General features: G+C 41.3%; 1 protein-coding gene across 1 annotated transcript in view; it reads right to left on the reverse strand.

Annotated features, from left to right (window-relative positions):
* The window catches only part of LOC149192354 (uncharacterized), a 257,294-nt gene that overhangs the window by 102,758 nt on the left and 142,204 nt on the right, over positions 1 to 12,332 (reverse strand). The window contains exons 6-7 of the mRNA XM_089404560.1: positions 2,555 to 2,611; positions 2,240 to 2,416 (exon numbers count right to left, since the gene is read on the reverse strand). Of these exons, the coding sequence (XP_089260686.1) occupies positions 2,240 to 2,416; positions 2,555 to 2,611 (234 nt within the window). The remainder of the gene's footprint in view (positions 1 to 2,239; positions 2,417 to 2,554; positions 2,612 to 12,332) is intronic.

A 12,332-nucleotide genomic window follows, 5' to 3' on the forward strand; every position in this document is an offset into this window, starting at 1 on the left:
CCTCTAAAGGACTGAAGATGAACCTCTCTAGTGTGGCACTCGAAGTCCCCCGAAGAAAGGGTGAGTTCTCCGCTTGAAGAACTCTTGCTAAACAGCAAGTGACTCGGCTAAGCAACTTAAGCAACCAAAGAGAAATTCAATATGCCAAAGATGATCAAATGAGGAGAGATGACTTCCTTTTATAGATTTCTTGGAGCACTTTTCTCTCCATTTTCCCTCCATCATGGGTCCCTAACTTAACCATCGACTTCCCCTTTCATGCATTCGAACTAGGGAGTGCATATACTCCTAGTGTGGGTAGCCCCCACGTATAACTTAACCACAAAAAAATAACTTCTACTAAAGTCTAAGCCTCCTAATAAAATCGAATGGGCCCCATCATCTCCAAAATTGGCCCCAAAATGTAGTAATTAACTCTATTCCAAATTAATTTAGGAAGGGATATTACAGCTCTCCTCTCCCAAATGTTGCTTGTCCCCAAGCAATTTCAATGTTGGATGCTCAAGTATGTGCTCACCCTCCCAAGCAGCATCCTCATCTGGTAAGCTCTTCCAACACACCAAGTACTCTCTGATGATCCTACTTCTGAGCTTCCTTTCCCTGGTCTCCAAGATGGCCTCCGGTTCTAAAATCAGGTGCCCCTCATCATCAAGTGGAGGCAACTCCACTGTTGTTGTAACTTGTTGCCCCAACACCCTCTTGAAGCATGAAACATGGAAAATATACCTTCATACTTAATTACCTACAAAGTGTTTGACGAAATGTCTGCCTGCAAAGTGTTTGACAAAATGTATGAATTGTAGAGAAACAAGAAATTACTAGTTAATTACAGTAGCGGACATTACATCATATCCTCTAAATTTAGCTGCAGGTATTTTGAACTCATTACCTTGAATTATCTCTCATCTCAGCCTGAGCCCTACCTTATTGAATATCATCTTTGGGTGTTTTATTTAGCAAAATCCTTGAAGTGTATATGCTCTAGGAAACCCTGGATTATCCATTCTCCAAGATCTGCCAGGAGAGCCTCCTCTGTGGGGATAACATATCCATCCACGGAACAGCAGGGGAACAGTTACTACAGTGATAGTGGTAGCTAATCACGTTGTTGCCCTTAATCTAGAGCACTTAGTAAGGCTTTGCACTAAGGTGCTAGATTTTCTAGTAAGAGTCCCTTTACATTAATCCCATATGCAGCTACTTCTCTTTTCTAGCATGAACTAGGTATCAAGTATAACCATCCTTAAATAAGCATGTTGTAGGTGTCTTTCTATGTCACCTGATATTTTAAGTCTACAGAATGCAAATTTTCCAACCTGAAATTATCTTATTTCATTGAGGAAATTAGTATTTTATCGGAAAAGCACACTTTAGATGTAGAGATCAAATTTATATTGAAAGTCGTAACACTAAATCAGTATAGGATCACAAAAGGGTCAGGAATGAACTAAAATCATTATACAGTCTTAGCCAAAGATTTTATGTAATTTCTAAGATACAGAATGAATAAGCAAAAACAACCACAGCATCAGAAAACCTTACACCAGTGACAATTGAAACTTCAGAGAACCTTGACTTAGTCAATCCAAAATAAAAATGTATGCCAATTGTTTTAAAAATATCTAAATTATATTTAATGTAAGGACTGCTCCACGTGACACTGCATATACGCCTTAACAAATCAAGCCAGAAGAGTGACTGAAATAATAAAACATGTCAGCAATCAAAGATAAAGAAAGCTCAAGTCAAAATCATGATGTATCCTATTCCTATCAGTCCGTAGATTGTCTAGCCAATCAAAAATAAACCAGCAAATGGTGTAGTATTTACTATTTTCTCCCATCATATAGGGGCAGAACTTGACAGATTCTATAGTGTGTATGGTGACCATGTAATATATGTATATAGAAAACGTGGATAATATTGTCCATTAATAAAGATAGAAAAAGCATTCATCGAGTGCGTGTGGAGTTTGCTATTAAATGTCAATGGTGAATATATATCAGTCATCAAAGATTTAGTCTCTAAACAGACATGTATTGTCTCAGCCTAACAAGGTAATTAACTCACTTTAAATCTTTCATTTATGACCCTTTCTTCTTAAAAAAATTGAATTATGGTATGCACATTAACATGACCAAAGTGAATAAGAAGATTACACCAAATTTGTACATCTAAGCAATCATCTTTAGTCTCTTTAACATCCATCACCCTCCCTAGGCCCCAGAAAGAAAGATACCATTTGGGGAGCTGAAAAATTCTGGTTTGCACTGTATAAATTTGCAGGATTGCTAGTTCCAGACAAATGATGCTTCGACTGACTTCCTTGTGCAGAAGTATTCTGGGTAATGCCATGCTGTTGAGCTGAGCCAGGAAGATATTGCCTCCCTGGATAATTTTGATATGATGGTCTGTCCTGCTTGGTATCGAAAAAGAACATTAATTATAGAATAACCATCTAGCAGAGAATGCATTAATCAAAGTAACTGTGTTGATCCACTTGTAGAATTATCAAGTATGTTCCCTGCAATTACAAGATGTTGATGTGAACAACCTGCTGATGCTTTGCTTGAAGTTGATTTTGTTGCTCCTGCGATGGAGGAATATGGGTCTGCATATATAACACAAATCAAGACAAAAGAATCACTAACTGCTCCAATAATATTTTATCAATATGTAAACACTGCAGTTTTTTAAGACAAATTCATGAATACGAATAGACAGAGAGAAATTATATTTGTGTCCCCTAACGACCAAAATGAGTCGATAGGACATTAAAATACAGGACATAAAATAATGAAAGAGCAGTGCATATCATATCACCATCCGAAATCAGGAAAAAGTTACATAAAAAATATGATTGGATACAAACAGCGAACACATGGATAGAGTATTTGAAATGGATACAACAATTTTTTGGAAAATGAGGACTTAATATGACTAGGATACATCAAATACGTGCATATTATAATAATAATAATAATCTAATTTAAGGTCACGTCCTAGCTAGAGACCAAATTGACATGAGGCCCCCTCATTTGTGGGACAAGGGACCCCCTCTGCACGGCAATTTCACTGCTTACTCTACAAAGGTACACATGCCCTACCACTCTCTAGATTTACACATGTAACCTCCAAGAAGGAAACATATGTTCTTAACCATTAGGTCCTGTTACCCACCACTAGTGGCAGACCCTATAGGAGAATTTGTCTCCTAGATTTGTCTTCAGCCGGCAGCCAGAAATATCTGACAACCACCAATGTTTCTGACATATTGTGTCAGTTGATCTCTGCTCCCTGAGCCAGTCATATGTCCCCTCGACCATCTATCGAAAGCGTATGTCTGTAGGTGGGCCATCCAATCCTAAAGGTATGTCATTCATTGTGCAATTGGGTGCTTATGCTTGTTTTTCATTAGGAACTTTGAGTATGGATTATTCGGTAACTTGGAAGAAGAAAGGGTTTTGACTGTAGTCTCGTTCCCTCACCTTAAATGGCGGGGTTAATCCTCAACCCTAGTCCCGTGGGATCTCTTCTATTGGCTTGTAGCTTCAGGATGGGAACTACTTGGGAAACCCCGACTTTGGTAGCGTGGTCCCGTTTTCCCATTTCATATTTTTCATTCCCCTCCGCACATTACATGCCCTATTTCATCATTTTCCCTCCCTAGGTCCACATGACCACTGGGTCCTGTTACCTCACAATCTAGTAGGGATCCTAGGAGAGGTACTTAAAGGACAACCACTAGACCAAATGGCAACAACGAGACAAGGACCCATTGTCACCTTAGTCAATGTCCCCTGCTCTTTACATACTTTCACTGATGGGAAGAGTCTCGGTATGAAGGGAATCACTAGAATTATGAGATCAATGATTAGGTATGGTGTGATTTCCAAAAGCCCATTCAAAAGAGAGGCTCAAATTATGGCTTGCTTGCTTCAAAAGCAAGATAAGGGCTCTCCAAGAAAGGGCTATGGGAAGGAAGCCTAGACCTAGGTTAAAGGGATACTCAATAGAGTAGATATACCCAAGTCAATGCTTCCTAGGGAACAGGAAAGACCTCTCTTAAGGTTCTGTAAGATAACAATCATGCGAGGATTTCGAGACCGCAAGAGAGACCTAAGGTGATCCAAGCAAAGCCCAGGGTTTACAAAATTTCAAGGACAATGAGATGCCTAGTGTTATTGCCCAGATTGTACACATAATTGCGACAATGCTTAGGGCAGGGGCTATCACTCTGATCCCTGCCCTCTCCGTTCAAGCTCTCCTAAATGTAGGCTTAGGGGGCTAGTCCTTACGAATGAGATGATGAGATGTCTGTTGGGAACCAAAAAGTCAAGGATACACAACTGAATAGCCTAGCAACTTGGTTAGAAGTTAGGAGGCAAGCAAGATTATTTAGCACAATTTGATTAGATTCTTTAAGACTACAAATGAGAGACCAATGCCTTTTAAAATTAATCACTCACACAATGTAGATTAATATTCTAAGTTATCGGATGGACAATTGTTGTGGAACACAAAGCTATCCTAAATGAAGTGTAGGACCTAAATCTATGTGAGATGAAAGCTCTTGGCAGATTTTAATTATATGGCTAGTTTAGATGAATCCTTCCCCTCAATTCTTTTGAAGCTAGTCTCTAACGCAAGTTGTAGAGAGATGTCCAAGGGAAGGAGGCTAAGGCCTCATCAATGATACCTCCAGTGGATTTCAAACTGTTGATTTTGGGTAGCATCGGATGTGCTCTAGCCACGAAAATTGGTGGAGAGGCTAAGTCACATGAGATTCCCAATACCCAAAAATGGTTTAGGCAGAGTCTAAACAGTTTGGGAGATATTAAAATAATTAATATTTGTAATGGAGTCCCTAAGTCTAAACTTAGGGAAATAAAATATTAATACAAAACTATGTTAGAATAGTCCAAAAGTCATGGATCAAGCCAGATCTAATCTTAACCGTTGATTAGAGACTTAATCTCGGCCTTTGATTTGTCAACGAGAAAAGTATAAGAGGAGGCTTGAGGATCACTTGGAGAACACACGAAGAGATCAAGATTTAGACTTTCTGGGGTTGGGTTTGCTGAGAAAGTTGAGAGAGTGATTAGAGTTGCAGCTAAGGGGCAATGAATATAGAAGCAAAGAGGCAGAGATAGCACCGGGAGGATCAGCGCAGTAGCCAGAGAGAGGGACGTAGAAGCAACCAAGGGTTCACGCAGAGCCAGCCAGGGCTCACGCAGAGCTAGCCAGGAGCTATGCAGTGCCTCAGAGGGCCAACATGAGTGACGTAGAGGACTAGAGAACTGACGCAGTGCCTCCAGAGGCTGATGTAGGTGAAGCCATAGTGACGTTGGGCTAACGTTGGGCCAGAGAGAGGCTGACGTTGGGGTTTCGTGGGGAAAATTGGAGCTGTGGAGCTGCCGAAGTGTTTATCCGGGGTTTCAGCTAGAATATCTGCTTCCGAGTAGAGAGGTACTACTGTTGAGACTTTTCTCTGTTGGGTGAGCCGGATTTGGCACCCATATTGTATTCTAAAACCGCATAATAAATCAAACCCTTAGATAGCTGCACCAGTTTTCCCACATTGGGTTTTTCCGGGGACATTAGTCCAAAAACAACGGTGTCACTCGTGTGCTTGTTTATGTTCCCTTCAGTTGATGATCTGTAACGTGTTAAGCATGTACTTGTATTTATTTCCAGTATTTACATGGTAAATAACTTGTTAATTAACAGAACAAGTAGGTAGGAATAAATCAGAAAGTACATGAAGGGTTTCTAACGAGTTAGACTTTGAAATTCCAACATGGTATCATATAGCCAGGTTCCAGATCACAAGAGAACTGAGGACATCAGCCGAGCAGATCAGCAACAGCAAAAAATAGTTGTCCCAAGTGACAGAAGTTGTTCCTAGCAAAGTAACAGCAAGGAAGGGGTGACACAGTCCCTGTGTCATCAAGATTGAGCTAGGAAGAGGCAGCGCAGAGGCTGAGGGAGGTAAAGCCAGGCTCACGTAGAGCCACACAGAGGCCAAGAGGGCTGATGCAGTTGGTTGAGGACGTTGATTTGCCGGTGCAGGGATTGCGTAGAGCCTAGGAGCTCTAACCTTCAGTTTGTTGGGGTTTAGGAGGTTGTGGGTAAGTTGCAAAGGAGAACTAGTGGGGTACAATAGTCAGAACAGTACCTAATAGGGTAAGGCCAAGGAGAAGGGAGTTGACACCGAGGATTTCTAGCCGAGAAATCCAGATCAGTGGTGTAGCTGCACTAACGATCAGAGTGGGGGAATCTCGACATTGGCAGAAGGGTTTCTAGGAGGGAAATCGAGGCTTAGAAGGAGTCACACCAAGAACTTCCAGGAGGGAAGTAGAGGAGCAGCGAGATGGCAGTGAACGGGGTAAGAGACCAGGATAGACTAGATGGAGCCTCAAACTTTGTAGTCTGGAAAGCCAGAATCCTATCCGTTCTAGACAGGAATCGTGTCAAGCACTTTGCCTTGAGGATGATAGCTATCCCAGTTGACCCAGCTGATAACGACAAGTACGAGGAGGCAATAGCGAGAGCCAAGAGCATCATTCTTGACGGGGTCAAGGACCATGTAGTACCACATATTGCCGATGAGATGTGGGAGGTCCTAAAGAAATTGTACCAGCATACTTCTGTGCAGAGAAAGATGTTACTAGAAAATCAGTTATGGTCATAACAGACGCAGGTCTGGGATCAGCTGACTTCCATAGGGGCTATGCTAGATCCAAAATTGATGGTGAGAACAACCCTGAATGTTGTCTCAGAAGACTAGGAGGTGTTTGTCCAGAGCACACTGGGCAGGGCAACCCTTCCAGATTGGGAGGAAAAGTGGACGGCTCTTCACTAATAAGAGATCAGAAGTCTGAGCAAGGTAGGAAGCAGCGGCAAGGGGATCAGAATCAAGAAGGAGGAGGAGGTGGATGCTGCCCTAGCATCTGAGGGAAAGCAAGAGAAACAGAAGAAGGAACTCTCCAAGGTCAAATTCTTCTATTGTGGGGAGCTGGGTCATTATGCAACCTAGTGTCCAAGGAAGAAGAGCAAGGGAGAGGCCTCCGAGACTAAGGCTGCGCCAGCAAGGGCAGAGAAGGAAGTGGAGACAGACGATGATTGTGTCATGAATGCACACACACCACTTGAACGAAAGTGGGGAGACATCGAGATGTAATCAGACAGACTACAGGCAATGATGGGCAGGATCCTCGAGGTACCTAGCCTCTTGGATTAGACCTTGCTACGGGAGCCCCGAAGAGGAGTAGCAGTATTGGCGGATGTCAATAGAGACGGATGCAGATGAAGCGAGAGAGGGAACTGTAGTGCAGGATTCCCAGGACAGCGTGAGGTAGCAGTGCTAGAAGCACGAGAGTGTTGCACTAGTGTAGGATGGCACAAAGAGGTGTGCAACAGTGCGAGATGCATGGAGTTGTTGCAGCAGCGCAAAGGTCAGAGAGGGATCACTTGTCAGCGATAGAGGGAGTTTCAGCATTGAGGGTGTCTCTAGCCTAACAGAGATGTTAGAGTTCGGAGATTAGTTACTTACTTCTGAGTAACTGAGTTACAGTGCAGCAGTTAGCAGTGGTAGTGCTATGGGTAGCATGATGAGAGGGGTTGCAGTGCAGATGCAGCAGTGGCAGTGGCAGGGCCATGGGCAGCAGCACAGATGCAGAGGGAGTTGCAGTACGGATGTAGCAGTGGCAGTGGCAGGGCCATGGGTAGCAGTACAGGATGCAACAGTGCAGATGATGGGCAGCAGGCCTAGCATCAACACAGGGACCGATGCCGAATGATCAGTGTAGTACTCAGTGAGGAGTATTGCTAGAGCACTGTCCTCGCTAAGAGGAAGTGTTGATTTGGGGTAGCATCGGATGTACACTAGCCACGAAAATTGATGGAGAGGCTAAGGCACGTGAGATCTCCAATACCCAGAAATGTTTTGGGCAGATTCTAAACAGTTTGGGAGATATTAAAATAATTAATATTTTTAATGGAGTCCCTAAGTCTAAACTTAGGGAAAATAAAATATTAATGTGAATTAATATAAAATTGTGTTAGAATATTCCAAAAGTCATGGATCAAGTCAAATCTAATCTTATCCGTTGATTAGGGACTTAATCTCGGTCGTTGATTTGTCAACGAGAAAAGTACAAGAGGAGGCTTGAGGGTCACTTGGAGAACACACCAAAAAATCAAGATTTCGACTTTCTGGGGCTGGGTTTGCTGAGAAAGTTGAGAGAGTGATCACAGTTGCAACTAAGAGGCAGTGAATACAGACGCAGAGAGGCAGAGATAGCACCAGGAGGATCAGCGCAGTAGCCTGAGAGAGGGACGCAGAAGCAGCCAAGGGTTCATGGAGAGCCAGCCAAGGTTCACGCAGAGGCAGCCAAGAGTTGCGCAGTGCCTCAGAGGGCCAGCATGAGTGACGCAGAGGGCTAGAGGACTGACGCAGTGCCTCTGGAGGTTGACACAGGCCAAGCCAGAGTGACGTTGGGCTAACGCTGGGCCAGAGAGAGGCTGACGTTGGGGTTTCGTTGGACAGATTGGAGCTGTGGAGCTGTCGGAGTGTTTATCCAGGGTTTCAGCTGGAATATCCGCTTCCGAGTAGAGAGGTACTACTACCAAGATTTTTCTCTATTGGGCGAGCCAGATTTGACACCCAGATTGTATTCTGAAACTACTTAATAAATCAAAGCCTCAGATAGTTGCACCGGTTTTCCCGCATTGGGTTTTTTCGGGGACATTAGTCCAAAAACAATGGTGTCATTTGTGTGCTTGTTTCTGTTTCCTTCAGTTGATGATCCGTAATGTGTTGAGCATGTACTTGTATTTATTTCCAGTATTTACATGTTAAATAACTTGTTAATTAACAAAACAAGTAGGTAGGAATAAATCAGAAAGTACATGAAGGGTTTCTAACGAGTTAAACTTAGAAATTCCAACACCAACCACCCAAGTGCCTCTGTTCTTACAAAGGATTGCCCGCAAAAGAACTGCAATGTCATTGAGTTGACTGTGAATGAGGGTCTAGACTTCTCCAATTGTTTGAAGAAGGTGGTCCTATCTCTCTTACAACCAAGCTTATGCTTGGAGGTAAATTTTAGAGATGCACTTCTAACCTAGAAGGAAAGTGCAGATGTGAGTGATTGCTTCAATGACATTATTGATAAATGCTCAAATATGACAAGATTAAACCACTTGAAATCAAGATGCTCACGATAATATCCAACACAAGATGACAAAAGTAATATCTTTAAAACACTTTATAGAACACTTTATCTCAATGAAACAAGATTAGCAATTCCAGTTATCCAAGATGCTTATTAGAGCTTCTTAATGTGTCAATTAATTCTCATTCAAGTCCTCTTATGGAATTAGGAACAAGAGCAACTTTAGAGCACAATGATGAGAAAAATATATTCTTATCATTTAGATTACGAACTGATTAGGCACAATAGATGATCTTAAGCACAAATGTAACCAAAACCAATAAGCACAGGAAGAGATGAGATTGCTAATATTGATATGTGATATAAGAAGACACTAACATATGCATTCAACTACCAATGAGCTGCTTATGAAAGAATGCAAGGATACAAGAGTGATGACATATTCTCAAGAGCAGAGAGAAACCAATGTAACAAGTGACCAATGCTTTCAAGAGAGCAATGATAATGCACCAGATTTTATTATGATCCAGATCATCCCACTATTAGCATGAAAACAGTCCCAAATTTTCACTTGTAAATTAACCAAGACAATACTTATTGAGCCTTTAAGTTAATGTGATGATTCTTTAAGTGTATTAGGCTTACCTTGACTTATTTATAGGACCAAACTTCAGAGATTAGAGTGCTGTGGATATTTATATCAGACCTCAGAAAAGCACAAGACAATCACAAACAGTCAACTAGAACAATGATTTAAGCCTTCAAAATCAATGTATGGTGCCTTAGGTGTTCTTAACTTGTTATAGATTAGTTATTGGCTTAGATTTTGGATGATATACCACTGTTATGTTCAACTTCAGATCTGATATTTTTATGACAGTCAAAATAGAAGTGAAAGGGCTAGAGAGATCAACCCCTTCAGGCCAAGAGACCTAGTTCCAATGATTAGTTTGACAAGTTTGTGGTACTAGAAGGGTTGTTTTGACTTTGAATAAGCAATGTAGGGCCTCCAAGACCTGCAACCACCAATGTTAGTCTGAAAACACAATGAATTTACCCTCAAAAATCCCACGGCTAGGCTTAAAATAACCTCCTAGGCCTGCGACTAGGACAATTGAGCAAGCATGGAAAGTATAGGCTCCAAAAATAAAACTTTTGGCCTTAGAGCAAGTGTAAACCCTCTTCAAACTTCTGCAAAACAAATTGTTAGCTTCAAAACCCCAATCAAAAGATGATTCAATCCTCTTAGAGCATGCGGCTAGGGCTTTTAGCCCTTCTTATGCCAGTGGCTAGGCTAGAAGGCAATCTTAAGGCTAGCGGCTAGGCCTCAAAAGGCTAGAATAATAATGAAATGGAATAATAAGCCTTCAAAACCCTTTTTCAATGGATAATGAGCCTGCAAAACCAATAATTAGCCAATAAACTCAAAATTTCATGGATCAATGACAAAAATACAATGAGAAACCACTCCAAACCCTTGCCACAAATCACTTTAGGCTTGCAAAACAAATGATTAGCCCCCAAAATCAATTGCAAAGATGAAATTAGATCCCTCTAAGGCTGTGGCTAGGTGTTTAAGGCCTAATTGGGCATGCGGCTAGGGTAAAATATGCCTTTTAGGGCTGTGACCAAGGCCTAGTGCCCTCAAAACCTTTGCGGCCACCTTTTGCAAGCAAAATTTGTCAATTTCAAGCCCAACAATGACCTTAACCTCAAGGAAACCACCTGCAAAATCACCTCAGATGTTAAATACTTAAGAAAACCCCGGTTTCTGCAACAAATAAGCCCTCTAAGGCTAGCGGCTCCCACAAAGAGGCCAGTGATTGGAATTCTGGCACTTGGATCTTGTAGACTGGGGCCTCTAGAGCCCAAATCAAACCTCCTTGACTGAACGCTCTCTTGCAATAGGCTAGAGGGCCCCTTCAAAAGGTTGAATACTGCCCAAACCCTAGCCATCTAGGCTAGGTGAGGGTCTCAAGCTTCTAACTTCAAATTTGTCTTTGATTCCTTGAGCTAATTGCACCTGCAAGTCAAATAAGCCAAGCCACAAGATCTAGAAAATTCTAAAATAAAAAAACCCCAAAATATTTTTACAAAATGAGAAAAATAATATACAAGGGTTAGAAATTATTTACACTATTCACAATTGAATTCAAGCTCTAGTTAGCAAATAAATCCTGTTAGCTCAAATAGAAATTTGAAAATAATTGATAGAGTTAATTTGTATTTTGATGTACCAACCCAAACCCTGCACAATAAATCATTAGGTAAGCTCAGAGTCCAAATAAGGCGTGATCACCTCAAAGTCCATGAACTTGGGGCTTGCCCAAGGGCTGAATCACCTGAGAATCTCTACACACTTAGAAGATAGATTATTAGTTTCAAAGAGGTTTGATTCAAACACATAGATTAGAGATCTAGAGATACCTGCTAGATCTACCAGCTTCAATATGTCTACTCCAGCCCAATATCTAAAGCAAGATACATGTGCTAATAAATAATCCAACCACTGGCTATCAAACAATAATCTTCAGTTAAAGAACGAAATTAGAGAATTAAACCCATTCAGCACATACCATGAATCATAAAGCAAGAGACACCTTTAATTGAAACCCCAAAGACTATTAAAAAAAATATTCTAGCAAAGCTTAGCTCAGTACAAAAAATATTATATGATTGAAGTTACAATGAGGAGCTTGAAAGCTTCCTTATATAGAAAATGAGAGGGATCAACCCTTCCAAGTGGAAATAATGGCTAGTTGCATCGATCCATGGCTTGATCCTTGTGGAAAAAATTTGATCACTTGATTAGCTGGCACAAATCTTCAAAAAAAATCGATCTTCATTGTTCATTGTGCTAGAGGGGTCAAACATTGACTTCTAGATCATGGAGGACCTCCAAAAAATAGAATTATTGTTACTTGTGCAAAATATTCAACTCCCTGCTCCAAAAATTTTGATTTGCTAGGAAATAGTTTTCTTTGGTCATTCCACTCTATAGATCCCAATGTAAAGGCATCTTTCATTCGGATTCCTTCAGCCAGGTTAGGACCTTTCCTTTGATGAAGGTTACTCTCATTCCTTTGTCTTCCAAGGCAGAAATAGATACCAGGTTCTTCTTTAGTTCTGAAACATACATCACTTCATGAAGAA

This window comes from Pinus tabuliformis, chromosome 2_2 (assembly GCF_031772625.1).
Source record: "Pinus tabuliformis cultivar Carrire ecotype Pingquan chromosome 2_2, CPIR1, whole genome shotgun sequence".
In the NCBI taxonomy this organism is placed as follows: domain Eukaryota; kingdom Viridiplantae; phylum Streptophyta; class Pinopsida; order Pinales; family Pinaceae; genus Pinus; species Pinus tabuliformis.